This window comes from Limulus polyphemus, unplaced genomic scaffold (genome assembly GCF_000517525.1).
Source record: "Limulus polyphemus unplaced genomic scaffold, Limulus_polyphemus-2.1.2 Scaffold164, whole genome shotgun sequence".
Lineage (NCBI taxonomy): Eukaryota > Metazoa > Arthropoda > Merostomata > Xiphosura > Limulidae > Limulus > Limulus polyphemus.
The window spans coordinates 875,072-895,903 of NW_013665774.1; the positions used below are offsets into that span (position 1 = coordinate 875,072).

The following is a 20,832-nucleotide window of genomic DNA, read 5'->3' on the forward strand; positions in this document are numbered from 1 at the left end:
AGACTTGTGTCGTTAAAATTTCGTCGGAACGAAGTTACGGAAAAATCAATTAACAAACGGAGACGTAACAGTATTATTTGTGAAGCTAGATCTATCGTTAGTTCGTTAAACCGTGGAATTTGTAGAACTTGTAGCAACACCTAGTACCTTCATATCATGAGCAAATTTAACTATTTTTTATCATTCTTTCATCTATGTCATTGATGTAAATCAAAAAGAACAAAGGCCCAAAGGATGAGACCTGAGGTACTCCACTTGTGCCATTAATCCAGTTTGATTGAACTAAATTTATAACAACCCTCTGCTTTCTTCCATCCAGCCACTCTTCTATCCAATTAGCTAACTCATCCCACACACTATATAGATACTTTTTTACAAGCCTTTTAAGTGGCACGTTGTCAAAGGTTTTCTAAAAATTCAGAAACAGCAGATGTACACCATTACCCTAATCTGTAAGGCAAGATTTTCCCTTAGTGAAACCATGGTGACTATCCAATAAAATTTTAAACTTTGTTAATTGGCTTTGCAAAACATCTTTTATCAGATTTTCCAAAACTTTTTTCACAACTGATGTAAGAATAATAGGCCTATAATTACTGGAACAATTTTATTACCTTCCTTGAAAAGAGGAGAGACATTAGCTAACTTTCAATCCTTTGGCACATACCACTGTTCAAGGACTTACAAAAATAGTACCAAGTGGCTCACATATCCAATTTTTAGCTTCCGTCAAAATCCCTGGGGAAATATCATCTGACCCAGGAGCATTATCATTTGTTAAATTTCCCAATGTTTTCTCAACAAGCTCAGAATTAATGCAATCACGTTGTCCGACCTACGTCCATCTATTAACTGTTCAAGATGAGGAATATCGCCTAAATCTTCACTAGTAAAAATGAAGAAAAGGTAGAATTTAAAACTCGGTCATTTCACAGTCATCAAATACAATCCTTTTTTTATCATTCTTCAAGAGTCATACGCCATCCTAACATTTTTTTACCCTTAATGTACTTGAAAAAATCCTTACTGTTGTTTTTTACATTTTCAACCAAACTTATTTCATACATTCTTTTTGATGTTCTAATTTCCTGTTTGATCAACTTTCTTGATCTTATATAATCTTCTAAATTTCCCGTCATACCAGTAAATTTAAATTTCTTAAATTTGTGATGCATTTTTTTAAATTTTAGCTTTTATACTCTTCGTGAGCCCACATGATTTTTTTACTTGCAGCCACTCTTTTCTTTCTATAAGGAATATTGTTACGTCTCCGTTCGGTAGTTAATTTTCCGTAAATTTCGTTCCGACGAAACTTTAGCGACGCAAGTCCTTTCTTAAATAAAACTGGTTTATTCTTTCTGAATACAACTTTGCAATACACTTAATTTCCACAGTCGCGCTATAACAAACACTATAATTCACAACGAACGTCTCACGTGCTCGACTCAACAATACTCTGTCCGCAGTTCAATTACACAGCATTACATTGTTGCCGTCACTTCGTGACCGCCTTATATAAAAGAATACCGTGCATTTAGTAACCTCCCGAGGATTCACGAAGCTACGAGAATATGACGTGTTACTAGAGTCACGTGACCTCCGCTGTCGTAACAATATGTTTATCTTGAATATATTTAAAAATTTATTCTTAAAAAAATTCCACATTTGATCAGTGTCTCCAAATAACTCAGCTGTCCAATTCACATTAGATAATTCTTGTCGCATCCCTTCAAAAGATGTTCCCCACTTTCCACCCTTTCAACAATTTCTGTATTAGAAGTTAAGAATAAATCTAAAACAGCATAGTTTCTAATAGGTTCCTTGACCAATTGGTGAAGAAAACCATCTTGAACAGTTCCAAAAAACATTTCTCTCTCATGGTTTGACTTTAGCATTCCCAGTCTATATGCCTGAAATTAAAATCGCCCGTATATTTTAAAGCTTCCCTTCCAAGTCTCGGCTTACTGCTTTTTCATGAGGGGAATTAAATAAAAATTGAAATTTCAAATGCTCATAAATTTATTAATTGCTGAAAGTTTAGTTCTTTATCTTAAGTAAATGAGAACAATGTCTACTATGTACTAATATATATATATTAAGTTTTTAATGCTTTCTGGATAAATAGATTCTAAACCAAAATATTCGATCGCTTTGTAAAATATTAATGTTCATGGTTTGTTACAGAGGGCGCTTCAGAACAGTAAGATGACGCTCTCATGCTAAGGCATAAATGGCGGACAAGAAAGAATTGAGGGCGGAAGGGGAGTTTTTAGTTAGTGTAGGGAGAGTTGTCTCCCAGCTTTTTAATAATTGGTTTTACCTAATGTTTGGCTTCAGTTTGATTTGATTAGCAAGAAACAGCTATTAAATTCAGTATAAGTTGTATTTATCTTACGGGATTAGTGCTACTATTATAAGTTGAAGTTGCAAAAGAAACGTAAGCTGAATTGACCATTGTTGGATAAGACAAACTGTGCTTCTGCAGTGCTAGGCCTTATCTACAGAAATATGGTAGGTATTGTATTATTTGTAGTGGTTTGTCTAAAATTATCGAGAATAAAATGTGAGGGATAATACTGTATTCACTTTCTAGGTACATAAACTACGCTTAACATTTTAAGTTAGTGAATAGTTTGCTTACATTGTAAAATACCTGCTGACTAGTTGAAAAATTAAAAATATAATTATGCACTCGTTTGCTCTAACAAACAGTAACACTAACAATCTTTACGTTTTTAGCACTTTTTATCTGATCGTATATAAAAATAAAGTGGGTCAAAAGCCTTTTGTTTTGGCTTGCTTGAATACATTCCCATTAAAGAGGTAAAAGCTAAAATATTCTTTACAGAACATTTCTAATTTAGCTAAATATTCATTGTGTAATCATTAATGTTGCTATTGTCTGAAATGAGTAATTAAATTAAATAATTGACTTTAGTTTTGGTTATTGCAGTCTTGTGCCTACAAGCTACAGCCTGTGTTATCTAACCAAATAGTAAAATACACAACATGGGTAGAGACTATATATATATACTTTTATTTTTTAATTTGATTTTAAGTATTTGTTTGAATTCCATACCCTATAGCAGATCTAGGTGGTATTGGTATAGTACACAAAGACATTAGTTTCACTCTACCAGGGTCAGATCTAACCTGCTAAAAGTGATTTTCTTATCTTAAGCAATCTTTGCTTCTATATGTATCTTCATCTTAGAGGTGAAACATTTGGTGGAAATAATTTCCTTTGATTTTTCATGAATAGCAGAATGAAAAAATTAATTGTTTTCTACATGTACCTACTTGTGCAAAACAAAAGGCATGATCAATGAAGATAGGTGTACTATATTGTTTATGCATTTTTTATACCATCTAGGTCAGGCTTGGGCACTAGCTAATGTTCCATAACAGTGTGTATGTAGTCAAACTTAAACTGCTTTCATGAAAGTTGTGTATCTATGTATTATTAGACTATATATGTGACAGCTATGGAGCTATTGTCCCAAGACTGTGTACACAGTGGTTAGTCACCTGTTATTCAGATACTTTATTAGTATGTACATAAAACAACAATATATGTACACTCTCATAACTTGTTTTCATGATTATATACACTTTTGTGGACAGTGTTGTATATGTGACTGTGTAGTTCAATTAAGAATCTTTAAACTAATAACATGTCATCATTCCAAAATGGCTGTATAATTGTTTTCATTTGACCATATACATGACCATTGAGCATCTGTATCTATAAGCTACATAGGGATTTCATGATCATTTTCACTTTACTGAGGTTTTAGTTGAATCTTGAATTAATTTCATTATTATTATAATGTTTAAAATCAGATATAGAAAAATCTAGTCATTAATTTCCAAATTTCTGTTAAGATTAAAAATTTCATCACCTTAGTTTGTAATAGTAAATCTTAAGAAGTACATTTGACCCTGTTGTAGATTATACTTTGAAGGTGAAAATCAGAATTGAGTATTTTTTAGGAAAAGTGACAATAATTTAATAAAACAAGCATAGGAAGTATTGTTTTACAATGATTTTACATCAAAATTATGACCTAAAACTTAAGGCAATTCAGGAGCTCCATTATTATATAGTTGTCATCTAAGTAATTTCATTTGCTTAACTATAGACAAAAATATTAGAAGAATACTAAATCCAGCCTTCCTAGTGTTATTTTTCTGACAATAGTATGTTAGATGTACAAAAGACTCATTTCTCATGTTGAACAGTTGTATGATACAAAAAAAAAAAGACATTGACTATTCGTTACAGTATAAACATAACACTGATTTTTTTTAAATGTCATTTTAGAATAATGGCAGAAAATGAGGAAGATCTCACTATACCTCGAGCTGCAATGAACAAGATGATTAAAGAAATTCTTCCACATGTTAGAGTTGCCAATGATGCCCGTGAACTTATCCTGAACTGTTGTACTGAGTTTATCCATCACATCGCCTCTGAAGCCAATGAAATCTGTAACACTCAGCAGAAAAAAACTATCTCGGCTGAACATATTCTAGGAGGTATTTTTTTCTTTAACACATTTGTAGCTATGTCAACAACACGTGGCTAAGGCGGCTCAATAATTTGTTCAAACTGCGTCAGCCACTAATGACTGACAATGTGACAGAGAGTTCAAGCCATGTTGATTGTTAGTGTCCTACATTCTATAAGATTGCACATCTTAGATATAGATTTATATGGCCCTGTGATGAAAATTTAATTTTTAAAGAAGGTTTATAGTGACCCACTTATGTAAAAAAAAAGACTTTATGTCCACAACTTTTCCTTCTAAAAACATTGTTATTACTAACTAATTGATGGTTGTGTTATTTTTTTTTCATATTTTCCAACATTTTGTGTTACCTAGATTCCAGCAAGTGAAGCCAGTTGAATAATGCAATCCTTTTTTGGTTTATTGAAATGAGAATGCACAATTAAAACAAAGTGGCTTTTGCAAACTACTCTGTGCTATGTACAAAAAAAACAGTGTTAAACAAGAGTCCCAATGGAGATAAACCACAGAAATGAGACACTATTACCAGACTTACATTGTGTGTGTGTATATATTTGTTCTCAAATAGAGTACCTTGTTGCTGTAGAGTATTTGTACATAAAGCATTCCCAGTATGTGCATTTCTCTTCACCAGCCTCCAGAACATTAAACATTGCATTCTTTTCTGCCAAATACTGAGGTTAAAAGTTTTTATCCTGAACCATAAGATATTCCTAATCATGTGGACCAGTGCATACTAATCTCACTTTTATTTTCCTAAACAAATATGACTTGCAGTGAAGTAGTGGTGAGTAAATGACTATATATAAAAACAAACAAAATTAATTCACAAGTAAGTAAGTATCCAGTTAACTTGTACTGGTATGACACATTATCCAAACAGCTAAATTATAGTAAATGTGAGTGGTAAGTAAAGGGCTATAGATGAAAATCAATCAAATTCCTTACATTCTATTGCTATATGAGGCCTACATAATTTATTTGCTTCACTTTTCCAAGTTGCACTGATGTGTGCCATGGTGAAAGTAGTGAGACAAAGTATAGATTAGACTCCTCTGTCATCTTCACTGAAATTCACATTATGTAGTTATTCATTTATTTACTAGGCAACATTTCAAGCAAACACTTTTTCTAAGCCAGAAACAAGCCTGTCAGTTAATGACAATTACTGGAACATCGCAGGCAAAGTACACAGCTGTAAAATCTTGAAATATCTGAAGAAGGGATTTTACACTATCAACAATAATTTTTTGCAGAGGTAGTTTTTAGGATATCATTATAAAAAAAAAAAATAATTTTTCAGCAACTGTGAAAGGTTGGTATTTTGGTACTTTTTTTTCATATGTTACATAATAGTTAAGAATTTCATGAAGTGTTAGAGATTATGTTCTCGTAATTGTCATTAACCAACAGGCTTGTTTCTGGCTTGAAAAACAGCATTTGCTCAAAGAACCTTGTTAAGTAAATAAATTACTACCATAGTTTTTAAAGGTGATTATTTTTCTAAAAGTAGAATTTCTTTATATATATGTATATATATCCAGCTATAAAAGTCGTTGATGAACTATGAGGGTAGAAAAATATTTGATACGTAATAGTTGTTAAAGTGATACATTGTATTTTTGTTCTTCAGCTTTAGAAAGTCTGGGTTTCAGGGAGTACAAACATGAGGCAGAAACAGTTTTGAAGGATTGTAAGGCTGTTGCTGCCAAACGTCGCAGACAAAGTACACGGCTGGAAAATCTTGGAATACCTGAAGAAGAGCTTTTACGACAACAACAGGAACTTTTTGCAAAGGTAGTTTTAAGCCTTTGTTGGAATGGATATGTGGAAGGTTACAATTAGATGGGTTGGTGATGGTTGTTGTTTACTCAGCATCCCTTTACAGCGTAGTAAACCAAAGACCTTTATAAAAGTTTTATTTATTGATGTGCATGTGGCTTTATGTAATACATATTTCAAATACTACATTAAAATAGTTTGTTTTATTTATCGAGGTCTATGTTTCTCACCCTCAGAAATTTGAAGCAAGTAATGTCCAAAAGGTTAAAGGTCTTTGGCTATATATATAGCTGTGAAGTTAAAAAATGGAACCTCTTAAAAGTATTTTAATATACCAAATCTAGAGTTTAATTAAAGAAGTTGTATTTCGAATTATAGCATAGTGTACTCGGAATTTGATAATTTAACCATGTCTGTGTTTTATAGGCTCGTCAACAGCAAGCTGAGATAGAACAGCAGCAGTGGCTAGAAATGCAACAGGCTGCTCAACATCAGTTGATGTTGCAGCAGCAGAATTCTAAAGCTGAAGATGATGATGAATATTGAACCAATTTAATATACAAACTAATTGAAACTTTAACATGAAATAGTCATTTAATAACTCGTCAAAAGATGGTTCCAATACTAGACAAAACATTTCTCAAACTTATAGATGATGTATTTGCGAGATATTCTTTGTACAGTTGTGAAAAATAAACATTTTCAGACTTCCCAATTATCAAATATATTTTGTATTTTGTTGTACTTGTTTTTCAAAATTTCATTGCTTTTGAAACATTTTTTTTTTTTTTCATAGATGTGGTTGCTATTTTATCTGAAATATACCTCAGTATTGAAAGATATGTTTTAGTATTTGCAGTATTGTGAAATAAAACATTTTGGCAAAAAGTTAGGAAAAAATTCTTTACTTTGCAGTCAGTTTCATTATTGCTGCTTCATCAGGGCTACTACTAGCCCTGATGAAGCTGTAGCAGTGAAATGCTGACTGAAATAAAGGTTTATTATAATTTTCTGCAGTCTCTTTTTTTTTTTGTAACTTTATTGCCAAAATGTCTAAATTCCTCCAGTAGACACTACAAATTGCAAAATGTATGTTCATTCATGTACACCTTCTGACTCTTATTTTGTTTTCAACAGCTTATTTTTTTTAGTTCATTATAAGATTAGGAGGTAATAAGTTGCTGGTGATATATGTGTACAGAAATTTTGATTATTATCATTTGAATTTAGGACTATGTGGTTTACTCTTAATTTCAAGACAACATTTTGCACATTTGTGAATAATTTGCGTTAAATTGTTTTTTAATGTTATCAATCAAGATTTCATGTAGGGATTTAAGCTTTCTAATAGTAACCTTAATAGTTCTAGTTCCATATTGGTTTTCACTAGCCTCTTTTACAGCACTGGTTTTGATCTGCTTTAGACTGATGCACATCTCTTCATTTTGAATAGTGTTGGTGATCATGTGCTACTGAATCCATGGTCATTATGGATGCTACTGGATAGATGTGATAATCATCCAGTCAGTCCACATCTTCAGCCTTCTCTTTTTTATTTTACTTTTGGACTGGAGTATTTTAATTCTCATCCATTCTGAAATGACCATCATCAATAACTTTTTCCTTATTGTCAATGGATTACATTTACCTCAATGAGCATATGGCATACAGGTTGGTCTTGCAGTCTTTTGAACTGTCTGTACAAATGAGAAGTAACATACAACACTTTTCTGCTTGTGTTGCAGATAGTTATACATGGCCAGGTGATAAAGAAACTATATATCATTAGTTTGGAAATGGTTCGATATTTTTCTAGTGACACATCATACTTCCATTCCTGTTTTGATTGACTAATGGCTTTCCATGTTAGTGTTTTCATGAACAGCTTGAAACTCTTTAAACTTAGGAATTCACTCGTATATCTCGGATTGCGTCATTTGAACTGAGATTGGTTGACGTTATTTTAGAACAGTACTAATTTGGTCTGCTCATAGCTAAAGTTTTATAAATTTCAGTCATGGCTTTCTTGAAGCTAAATGAGATGTGCTACATGCACTTCTTTACAAATACACTTTTCATCTTCATGAACTTCTTGATCATAAAAAGAACTGTAATATTTTATTCCACTTATCTCTTCAAATATAGTTATACAATTGTTTTTCTTCTGTCTCTTTTAAAAATTCTTCCATTTGATACCTTTACCTTTGCGGGTATTTCAATTTAAACCATTCAGCTTTAAGATAGAAAGGGCCTTAGAGCGGAATGTAATCAGGGGTGTTCACCCCACTCAAGATTTAAGAATGACCCGATTAATTATTGTAGTAACGATGATCAACAAATACATATAGCTAAATGACTAAGTAATAATTTTTAAATCCATCAGAAAGTAGAAGAAGAAAAGCCACTTGATAAACAACACAAATGCTGCATTATGGTTTTTATTTTCAAGCTTCAATGTAGAGGTTCTGTTCATAAGTTATAGATCCACATATGATAAAAACCTGGTGCCCTTTTACACTGTTCCAAAATCTCTTCACTTATCACAGTTTTTATACAAAAGAACGTGCCAAACAGTTTTATAAACTATTTTTATGTATACACTAATATTCCAAACCAGATCTATAAAGCTGCTCTATGCATGTACAAATATTTCATACATGGTTTGTAGAACTTTTTGAAGTATGTACAAACATGCTGAATAGAGCAATGTTTGTTGTGATAAGCAATCTTCAGAAAAATCATCTTACTTGCCTTTTTGTTTTTAATAAGTACTCTGAAGAACTAAAAAATGTTCTTCCCATACCTGTATAAAATATCAGCAAGTCTTTTGCATATAGGAAACCTTATCTAAAATACAGTAAGAACATTTAAACACTTTTTTTTTTTTAGAAAAGTACTAAGAGTTCATTTAAAACTTCCTTGACTCCACCAAATCTGAATATTGTGACACTCGAGTTATTTGGGAGATACGAGTACTTGCACTATTGAAATAAATTTATTGCTTATAAATAACGTTTTCAGTAAAGTGATTCTGTATAATAAAAAGTAAATGGAATTTTTTTCTTTTCTGTGATTTGTTTAGTTAATGGCAGCTTTTCATAGTTTCAATTGGTTTCTAGTAATTTCATAGTCCTGTGCTTTTGGTGGTTTTATTTTACATTCTCTAGATTTAGTTAATACTTACCATTCTGCACTGCAAACAAATGTAGCAATTTCTAGTCATTACATTGGATCTATCAGTTCCTAATATACCAAAAAAGTAAACACATTTTTTCACTGAACATAATTCTACTACCACATCAACAGAACTGGACTGGAATTTTAACTTTCACTCATACAAGTGTTTTTAGTTAAATTTTCTGTGTAAATTCATAAAGGAAGAAAAAAATTACATATTCAACTTTATATTAAAGTAAATGAAAATAATTACTTGACAAAATATCTTGAAACATATTTCATGTAACAATTAATATTGTTTGACTTTCGAATAAACCAAAGAGAAGAAGTAAAATCTGGAAACTGTGTTTAATTCAATTCATTGTATCTGTGCTCTATGGACTTTTGAAATTTTAAAGAGAGTTCAAAAGTATCCCTGAATGATGAATTTCATGGTTGCAATTATTAACCCACAGTAATGGAGCCAATATTTTAACAGGTACGTTTGTAAAACGCATATAAAACATTTAGCATGATGTATTGTACCATACAATATTGTAAGATGACAGAATTCAATTAACATATACTTGATACTTTTAAGTAGTTAAAACCCTTGCAATTAATACCTCATATTTTGAAGAGGTAATGATAATGACTAACATATACTGTTCTTTGGTGAACATCAACATACACTAAGAGTTAACATTATTACAACCAACAATTGTGATCACTATGACATTTAACTGGAGATGTTTTTTTGCCACATTCCTCCTAATTAGCACATTGAAGATTTCAAGCAAGACATATAAAGTTACAATTTCTAAATCATTGTTCACCATAATCACAGGGCAACTTTAACTTAATACAGTAACTTATCTGTATTTGATGTTTAATACTAAAACACTTCCACAGTGGACACTGTAATACCAGAACAGGACCACAGTGCACACTGATACCACTTTATACCACAACACATCTGCAGTTTGTCTATTACAACCCCATGAATTCTTTCTTATAATACCATAAAAATATATATATAATACTAGATCATGTCCACAATCGACATTTAATATCATAACGTAGACAGTGGATATTAATACCAAACACATTCAGAAACCATTTAATATCAAATAACGGGCACTGTAACTGTTGAACATGACCAAAGATGACATTTAGTACCAGAATACGTACACAAAGGACCAATTTGGAGGAATGTGACAAAATAATAAGCATGTAATCAAATGTCATTTTAATGATAATTATTAAATGGGTGAACACATTCTGCACCATAAGATGGTAAAAACTTGTCACATTGTCCAGGAAGTTCTATGTGCTTAAGAAACTTACATAAGCATTACAAACAATGAAACGGCCAAGTGTAATATGAATACATCATTTAATTATGTCATAAATACATATATCAAACTTTCTTCAACTTGAGACATTATTATAAGAATATTTGATGATGATGACAATTCAGTATGACTAAACAACAGTGAATCTTTATATAAGGTGTCCCATAGATATAATAGCTGAAAAATACAACTACAAAATATATACTGGTAGAAATCAACATGATCAAATAAACTTAATATTTAAATACTGATCTTTTTGTCAGTATTTGTACATCAACCTGCTTTATATTCAAAGAGCAAATAAGTATAGCTTCCTCAAGACTTGTTGTGGTTTAATGGCAGTTAAAACTAAAATTAGGATGCAAGCTACATGTTAAGAGAAGTCTGGCATATCATAAAACACTAACTGATGTACAAACTGCTACATTCCTATATTACATTACACAGCATAGAGGTTACCAGATGATACAAACAACCAACTTTCTTGTTCCACATTTTGGAACTTCATTTAGAACAGATGATTAAGATTTGGTAATAACATGGTATCTATAACAAAAGCAGCTAGTCAGTCTCTTAGACACCCTCTACAAATATCATCACTGTTGGTATAGGTGGTAACTTCATCGAAACAAAGAAAACTTTTTAGGTAATCGACCTTCTTTATTCAAAAGCCCAGTTTCTATATCTTCATAAGCTGGCAGTTTTTTAAGATCTCCTAAAGCTGCTACTGCTGGTTTACTTCGAAGCATACGGTGGGCTACTCTTCTGATGTCTTCTTCTGTTACTTTACCTGTTAACGCAAGAAAATGGTATACAATTTATATTACAAATTAATTAGACACTCATAAAATTCTTAGTTTCATCATCATCATCTTGAAATATTTTGTTTATAAAATGAATCCAACAAGACTTTATCAACATTAAACTCTCAGTTTATTTAGCACATACAGAAATATTAAGAAGTACTTTTCATTTCCTTTTAACTTTTGTATTAGAAAGACAAATTTGAATATATATATATATACATATTTAAATACCTATTAGAAAAACAGTTTTCAAATAAACAAGTTCAACACTTAGAATTCATTACAGACATTACTCTCGGCATTCTACATTTAAACTTACCCAAGAGGTTATGAAAAGCTGTGATTTTAATATTTCAAAAACCTTTCCATAAATTTTATGAGAACCGTTTGTTTTAAGGTTAACGATATTTATAAGATAGGATAACCTAATTTTCTTATTCAACATATCAAATCCACTGTGATCACTGCTACTTGTATGATTGAAACAATTCTGATGTTGGAAACTTTTGTTTTATTCAAATAATATCTTATTACTCTGCTTTAAGTTGCTAACTGGAAAGTAAAGGAGTCGTAAATCAACCAAATTTAGATATTTATGTTTCTTATAGAATATGTTAGGTTTTATCAACTTAAAATAAGTAATTTTTTTTCCTGTCTTTGCTAAAGCATATTGTAAATATAGTTATTAGTCAAAATGCAATGAATATTCTTAAAATACATTATGTTTTCAGTTACAAAAATGCTGTCCTTTACTACTTATATGTGTACCATACTTGCTTAAATTAATTTCTACTCTAAAGAGGAAATTTAAGTTTAGGGAATTTTACACTAAGTGTGTTTTACCTATTTCGTCCATGAAAAATTCAGGAGGTTTTCGGTGTCCTGTAGCTAAAACTTGTCTTCCAATGTCTTCAAACATGATTGGACGGGACTCTAAATTCATCATGAGCATTGACTGAAGCTGTTTCCTTGCTCGGTTCAGCTCATCCTTTAAAAGATAATGAATCAGGACAGAGAATATACTTACAACTTTTATTTACACTATATGTTGAACTACAAAAATAAAAACAGCTTTAAAGAATAGTGTTCATACTTTTATTTTTAATTGAAGTGTTGTTTTTTTTGTATAATTATAGCACAATCCAGACATTAAAGGCTGTTAACGGAACTTACTTTATAAGTTATTGTGTTATTTATAATAAAAAACAATTGTTTGGATCTACAGCCATTAACAAAGTATAAAAAATAGACTATAATTACTGAAGAGTACACAATTACAATAAAAGATGCAACAGAAGTATTTTATTGAATAATTTATGGTTATGTTAATAATGACGTGAAGGTAAGACAAGATAAAGAGGGGAGGGTTAATCAAACTTTGAAAAATGTTTTACTTATGCTAATACATAGGAAATATGAGTTTCAGCACCACTGGAAATATTTTTATCCCCTATACATTTGTTTCACAGCAAATTCCAAATATTTTAACAGTGTAATATGGCTATATAAATATTTCACAGTCCTTTCTGAATATAACAAAAAAGCAAAGAGGTGAAAACATGTCAATTTCAAGGATGATTAAGTATAATATTGAACAGCATCACTGGAAGATCAGCACCATCACATGAGGATGTAACACCTTCTAAAAAGCATCCCATCTCACACAAGGGATGTCATTCGCATTGATAAAGTTTGCAGGATGGTCATCTAGGGCCCTCATCCCTATACAGATTGCCAACAAATGTATATATCTAAATCAACAGTCCAAAAGATAATTCCAAGAGGTTTTTGTCCTTTTAAAGAAGCAAAAATCACAGGTGAACAAGAAATATTGGACAAGATCTATGTGTACTTGAATATATGTGTGAAGAAATGGATGATTTTCAACCATTATTTTTGTTGAGCTTTATCACTGCTCTAGGTTTCTCATGAAATAGGCAATTTAAATTTCACAAAATGCATGATGAAGCAAAGATGAACCCCAATCGTTATGAGAAAAACACTAACATCAATTAAGCAACATGATATTTCAGCACTTTTAGAGCAAGGATGCCACAAATGCTAAATCATTAAGTTATACATTAAAGTCCACAGCAGAGCTTTTAAAATCATGATGAATGAATCTGGTGTCTATACTGTCCCCCATCTCTGACAAACTTGTAAAGCCACGTGGCTGTACACTGATGGACTTATGTGCAATTGGTTACTTTAATGTGGTTTTGAAAGATGTTGTTCATGTACAGTGCAAAGTCTGTAAAGATGTGATGTCTAAGAGTGACCTTCACAGAAACTTATTACAAAGTGTAATTAACTGTCATAGAATAACTGCAAGTATTACACACACAGAGTGTGTAATTAATTCATTGGAAAAGTCTAAGTTGCACAAAGGATAATAATAATAAGAAAATGTAACCCAATTAACAACAACAATAAATAACATCACAGTCTCAACTTAGTTTCAGTCACAAAAAATTATGAGATAGATTGTATGAAAGTAATAACTGCAGTAAAGGTTATCACAAAACCAATACCACTTTGCTTTTTAATGTTTACTTTTATTTCAGTTTGTATAGTTTTTGTTTCTTATATATCAAGCTGGAATGGTGAAACTGTGCAACATTATGGACTGTTTAATAGTTGTAATGAACTAAATTATTTGTTTTTGTTTCTTATACATCAAGCTGGAATGGTGAAACTGTGCAACATCATGGACTGTTTAATAGTTGTAATGAACTAAATTATTTGCTGTTGGGAACTACAGACAAACTGGGAAGAAACAACTACACATGTCTTGGTACCCTTCTTACCTCTGATATTCTTCCCGTCATCTTTGTGAATTCCATTACTATCACCTCCACCAAATCTTTTAGCTGCAAGCAGAAGAGAAAGTTTTGAAGTTAAAGAACTTGCAAACAAATAAATGTACAAGTGCACACAACAATCTTGTTTGATAGAACTAATTTTCTCTTTAACAGATAACTAAACCTGAAACAAAACTGGAAGTGTTTGGAATGAACTCCTTTCATAACATGTTCGAAACAACACACTACTTGCTTTCTTATTTTAACCACTGCATTCAACTGTCTGTAACTTTTCTCCTTAGCAAAAATAATTTCAGTGATGAGTTGATATCAGTATTTAATTAATTTCCCCCATGACAACAACAAAATTAAAGAAACTGCAAATACAGGAACTTGATTCTTTGACTTATGCAAAGTTTTTTCTGCATCATTAAAACATATTGAACTTACTTTGTATTTTCTATATTCCTAGTAATCTTTTAAATGCAATTACAGAAATTAAAATCAGAGGAAAAAGGAAAGAAAATCTACCACTTATATTATAAATTGCTACCACTCTCAAAGTAACAACTAAATTAAATCTTCTGTTTGAAAATTTTAATACTTTTACATTAATATAAAATAACTCACCTAGTTTTGAATTAATTAACTGAACTGCATCATAAATCAAAATCTGTATCAGCTAACATACTATGGTGTTAAGATTATCCTCTTACTTTCCACGTTGTATCAGCTAACATATGACAATGTTAGATTATCCTCCTAAATTCCATGTTGTATCAGCTAACATACTATAGTGTTAAGATTATCCTCTTACTTTCCACGTATCAGCTAACATACTATAGTGTTGAGATTATCCTATTGCTTTCCATGTTGTATCAGCTAACATACAATAATGTTTAGATTATCCTCCTACATTCCATGTTGTATCAGCTAACATACAATAATGTTTAGATTATCCTCCTACTTTCCATGTTGTATCACCTAACATACCATAATGTTAAGAATTTAGAATAGCAGATTTTACAAATTCAAAATAAGAATTCCATAAACACAGAGGCAAATTTCCATGTATAATGAAGAAGAATCCATGATATACTAAAATTCAAATACTGCAATATCTTCTTGATGATGTTATGATTAATCACAGCTGAGTTCAAGATGTCCTAGACTGATATGAATCCCATCACAAGAAAAGGAACTTTGGTAAAAATCAGTGTCCACTAACAATTTACTAACTGATGTTAATAGAATAAAACTATTTACCTGAGATGGATGAGCACCTGCATGAATACAGAATATTCCACTGTCATTATAAGCATGGTTGTAAGCAGTAGCATTGTACATCCAGTGATGCCTGGTAAAAAGGATATTAATTCTTGTCTATAAACTTTGAACTGCAATGTTTTCACTAAATAATTACCTTCTACACTACTGCCCTAATATTTTCTTCCTTTTCGAAAACTTTGAGACATCATATTTTTCTGTTTGATAACATAAACCTATTTGTTTCAACTTAAAAACCTATTGAAATGATTAATTACAATTTTAAACCTATTGTGATTTCTTGAAAACTGTCTTACTTCCAATAATAGCTAAGTTCCATGATTTGATTTTCTACATTTCAACGAATAATTTTGAAAAATTAACAAATTAGTTTGTTTATGGTTAAGCTAAATAGTTACATCATTGCTAAAAAACCCTTTATATCTTGCACTTGATTAATAACGTGTTTAATGGGTTTCAATCATAATGTTTATTTTTTTTGTTGAATTTCATTCAAAGATACTCAAAGCTACCTGTACTACCCATCCTTAATTTTAAAGTGATAGACTAGGGGTAAGGCAGCTAGTTAACACTACTTGCTGCCAACTCTTGGGCTACTTTGTCAGATCAAATGGTGGGATTTGAGTATCACTCTTATCACAAATCTATGGCCCTAAAGTGTAAACCATGTTTTTTTGGGGGTGGGGTGGGGTGACATGACTGGTGTGAACCATGGAACCACCATCTGGCACACTAAGCCACACTCAGTGCTTAAATCATAATGGTTAAGTTAGATTAGGTCAGATATATTTTTATAATATAGGTGCCTGCTGCCATAACAATATCTTTTATATGAGTGAATATTAGTGAAATTTTTGGCACTCCATCAGGAATACTGTTTATCCACACATTCTGTTACCAGCTTCTCAAAGTAAGGCCTTACTACTAATACAAACCTATTTAACATATTTGTTTATCCTCACATTCAGTTACCAGCTTCTCAAAGTAAGGCCTTACTACTAATACAAACCTATTTAACATATTTGTTTATCCTCACATTCAGTTACCAGCTTCTCAAAATAAGGCCTTACTACTAATACAAACCTATTTAACATATTTGTTTATCCTCTCATTCAGTTACCAGCTTCTCAAAGTAAGGCCTTACTACTAATACAAACCTATTTAACACATTTGTTTATCCACACATTCTGTTACCAGCTTCTCAAAATAAGGCCTTACTACTAATACAAACCTATTTAACACATTTGTTTATCCACACATTCTGTTACAAGTTTCTCAAAGTAAGGCCTTACTACTAATACAAACCTATTTAACATATTTGTTTATCCTCACATTCAGTTACCAGCTTCTCAAAGTAAGGCCTTACTACTAATACAAACCTATTTAAAACATTTGTTTATCCACACATTCTGTTACCAGCTTCTCAAAGTAAGGCCTTACTACTAATACAAACCTATTTAACATATTTGTTTATCCTCACATTCAGTTACCAGCTTCTCAAAGTAAGACATTACTACTAATACAAACCTATTTAACACATTTGTGTACAGACGAGTGTACATTCCTTTTCCAGGCCCACCAGCGGAAAATGATCCCCCTCCTCCCATCATCATGTTCAGTACACAAAAAGGTATGAAGTCTGGATCTTGGTGAGAACTACTCTCCAGCCCTAGCACTAAATGGGCCAATTCTGGTATTGGAGTTGGACCTAGACTTACATTTGACAAATCCTTTTCAATCTGTATAAAATTGAGGAAAACAAGAATAAAATGATGGAAAATTGGGGTTTTAAAGATAATTGTCCTTCCAAAAGAACTGAAAAAAATCAACAACATTGCCTATTGAGCAGAATACAAGTAGTTTAATATTCAATATACATCTTTTTTTACTTTTTTTTAATAAAAACCTATTCTGGCCTTTTTTCATATAGTATAGCTTACCAAGTAAAACGTATGTAAAAATTAGGTAAGTAATTCCGGAAGAACAAATTTTTATCAGAAAAGCAAATTAACTAAACACTTCAACATATTGAGAGTGAAGATGGTTGAATAATCTAGCTTCACTGTTATATGAAAAAATAACTAAACAGTTCAACATATTGAAAGTGAAGATGGTTGAACAATCCAGCTTCAATGTTATATGAAAAAATAACTAAACAGTTCAACATATTGAAAGTGAAGATGGTTCAACATATTGGATGGTTGAACAATAGCTTCCAGAAACACTTCAACATATTGAAAGTGAAGATGGTTGAACAATCCAGCTTCAATGATATATGAAAAAACAACTAAGCAGTTCAACATATTGAAAGTGAAGATGGTTGAACAATCCAGCTTCACTATTATATGAAAAAAACAACTAAACACTTCAACATATTGAAAGTGAAGATGGTTGAACAATCCAACTTCAATGTTATAAGTTGCATACGGACAATTCTTATCATATTACTGTCATAAATTACATACCATAAGTTTTTAGAACCTAAACTTACTTGTATCATTCCTCCTGTATATTGAGATATTGATTTATCAGCTTGTATTCTGGTATCTATAACTAATTTTGGATCTTCTTCCCAGACAGGTTTTTCTTGTTCGAAGTACCTGCCAAGACAGATCTTTAAACTTAGAATTGTTTAAAACTAGCTTAATGATTACAATTATCCCACTTCAACAGAAAAAAAAAAGAACAACACCAAATATAGTTATTTCTACTTGTAGATACTCTTGTCATACAAAACAGCTAAACATTTATGTATATGTAAATATAAAGTACCTTGACTACAGAAAAAGGCTTATTCTAATCTTAGTTTTCATCATTCTATAAATGTAACTACCCTGAACAAAAAAATACATTACTAAGTTGTTTTTTTTTCATTTATAGCTGCAAATATACATACAACCTCAACCATATGTCATTTAAAGTGTCTGTTCCATGAAAACCTTTATTCAGCTGTATCCCAAATACATCATTACTGAATATCTGAAACATCTAAAGATGTCAATACCACCACAATACTCTGTATTTGCTACTTGTACTATGATTAAGTAAAGACATATTACAAAGACTTTATCTAAGAAAACAATTAACATCTTGCCTACTTTTGTGTACAATCAACCAAAGCTTCATGATCCACTCCTACCCCTGCAACAACCATACGTGACGGTGTGTAATAATGCTTCAAGTACGTGAAGAGAACATTTCTGTTTATAATTTCAATATTTTCTGGTGGGCAGATCTTTGGTAAACCAAGTGTGTTGTTTTGGTATGCTGCCTGAATGAAAAAAAAAAAAAAGGTTAAATAGTTATTTCAAAGAAAGCAATAATATGTACAAGGTCTGATAAAAGATGTGTAGGGATTTAAAACTGCAATAATCAACAACAACAGTTGGCATAGTTTGTGTTTAATATTTATGAAACTGTAGTTAAGTAAGATTTCTTATAACCATTAAGAAGGAAAATTAATGTCCGGTAGGTGTCCACCACAAACTGCCACATACTGACATGCTCTAAGAATGACACTTTCCAAAGTTTCTGTCTTTATGTTATCTTTCAAATTCTGTAGTGTCTGTGGCTTGTTGACCTACACTCTGTTCTTTAAGTAACCCTAAAAAGGGAAGTCTGCTGCTGACAAATCTGGGGATTGTGGAGGCCAGTTTATGTCTCCATTATGAAAAATTACCCTGTCTGGGAACAGATCACACAACAATGCCATTGTTGCTCATGCTGTATGTCAGGCGGCACCAATGTTGTTGAAGACATAATTCTCATTGATAACACGTTCAGAAGGAGCAACATTAACTCCAAGTTCTAGATGGTATGCTGTTTGAGCAGCAGTGATGGAGCTTTCATTTTTGAAATAAAACTGAACGATAAGAGAATGCTGATGCATTGTTCACCTGTTCATGATTAAAATACAAATCCTTAATTTTAATTCATAATAAAATGGATAAAGCTTTTCATTAATACTTTGGAAAATCTAACAATAAAAATTCCCTACACTTCTTTTGGTGGACCCTGTAGATAATACGATAAGATTGTAGTGAGGCTTGATGAGCTGATAAGTAATGTACAGAAAATGTTCAATTAATTATTAGTTATAAATTAAAATTAACAATAACCATTCCTACAGATTTATTAGTAAATCAAATACCTTGTTGAAAATAAAATCATGTAAACTTTTAATTCAACATGCAAAGGTACACAGACTACATCAGAACTCGTACTAGCCGAGTGTGCTTTGACATGTGTCAATATTTCCCCAAATTTTTTGTATACACACAGTTTCCATGCTGTAATATACTTCCCAATACATAACAATATGCTCAGTACTCTAGAAAAAATATCATAACATAAGGAAGTATTTTTCAGTATTATGTCAAGTATTACAAAACGTATCTCTAAAACAGTCTTGTTCATATAATGTGTACCTGCAGTGTCTTTTTAGACCAAATACCTTTTGATGTGATTATTTTGGGTATTGTTATTTTCCTTATAAGCATTTTTCTGAAACTTGTTCCCTTTAAAAATTATTTCATACACATGGTTGCCACAGAATGAAAATCCCCGACTTCTCCCTGATCAATATATGTTATTTCCTGAGCATTTGATCTATGTTTGTAATGTATCATTACCTATAATAAAATGTGAAATTGTTAAAAACTATTCGTGTATTGTTTAATACAGACAAGCTGCATATTAATAGCCTCAGTATGCTTAAATGTCATCTTGCAAAGTTTAAGTATGATCGGTCACTTGATTATCAAATTATTGATATCTCATCAGATGCATAACAAATGAAGTTTTATCCATATTTTATGACTGTGCATACTGATCACACTTTTGAATTTTAACTCAAATCACAAACAAATTTTAAAGAATAAACAACATTATATATATTTTAACATTTGGAATTACTACATTGACTTTTAATACAAGGAAGGAAGGAACATATTTACTGTTGTGATATGTACACATGTCAAATATTTATTAAAGTGATATTTTCTCATGTGTGTACAAGCAAAAAAAGTTTACGAAACTTTAAGTTTTAACCATACTCTGTAACCTACTCATATTTCCAATATTTATGAAATAATTGCACACATTAATGAAATCA

The 20,832-nt window shown here is 31.3% G+C and overlaps 2 protein-coding genes across 2 annotated transcripts in view; one reads left to right on the forward strand and one right to left on the reverse strand.

Moving 5' to 3' along the window:
• The first annotated feature begins 2,179 nt into the window (after nucleotides 1–2,179).
• Nucleotides 2,180–7,039, forward strand: LOC106477345 (protein Dr1-like). Its single transcript, XM_013937929.2, has 4 exons — nucleotides 2,180–2,511; nucleotides 4,325–4,539; nucleotides 6,166–6,329; nucleotides 6,741–7,039. Exons 2-4 carry the CDS (start codon nucleotides 4,329–4,331, stop codon nucleotides 6,858–6,860), a joined length of 495 nt encoding a protein of 164 aa, XP_013793383.1. The 5' UTR covers nucleotides 2,180–2,511; nucleotides 4,325–4,328; the 3' UTR covers nucleotides 6,861–7,039.
• A 1,697-nt stretch (nucleotides 7,040–8,736) lies between these two features.
• Nucleotides 8,737–20,832, reverse strand: part of LOC106477355 (mitochondrial-processing peptidase subunit alpha-like) — a 29,505-nt gene continuing 17,409 nt past the window's right edge. The window contains exons 7-13 of the mRNA XM_013937937.2: nucleotides 18,818–18,990; nucleotides 18,211–18,319; nucleotides 17,247–17,458; nucleotides 15,699–15,789; nucleotides 14,439–14,501; nucleotides 12,475–12,619; nucleotides 8,737–11,615 (exon numbers count right to left, since the gene is read on the reverse strand). Of these exons, the coding sequence (XP_013793391.1) occupies nucleotides 11,446–11,615; nucleotides 12,475–12,619; nucleotides 14,439–14,501; nucleotides 15,699–15,789; nucleotides 17,247–17,458; nucleotides 18,211–18,319; nucleotides 18,818–18,990 (963 nt within the window). The 3' untranslated portion in view covers nucleotides 8,737–11,445. The remainder of the gene's footprint in view (nucleotides 11,616–12,474; nucleotides 12,620–14,438; nucleotides 14,502–15,698; nucleotides 15,790–17,246; nucleotides 17,459–18,210; nucleotides 18,320–18,817; nucleotides 18,991–20,832) is intronic.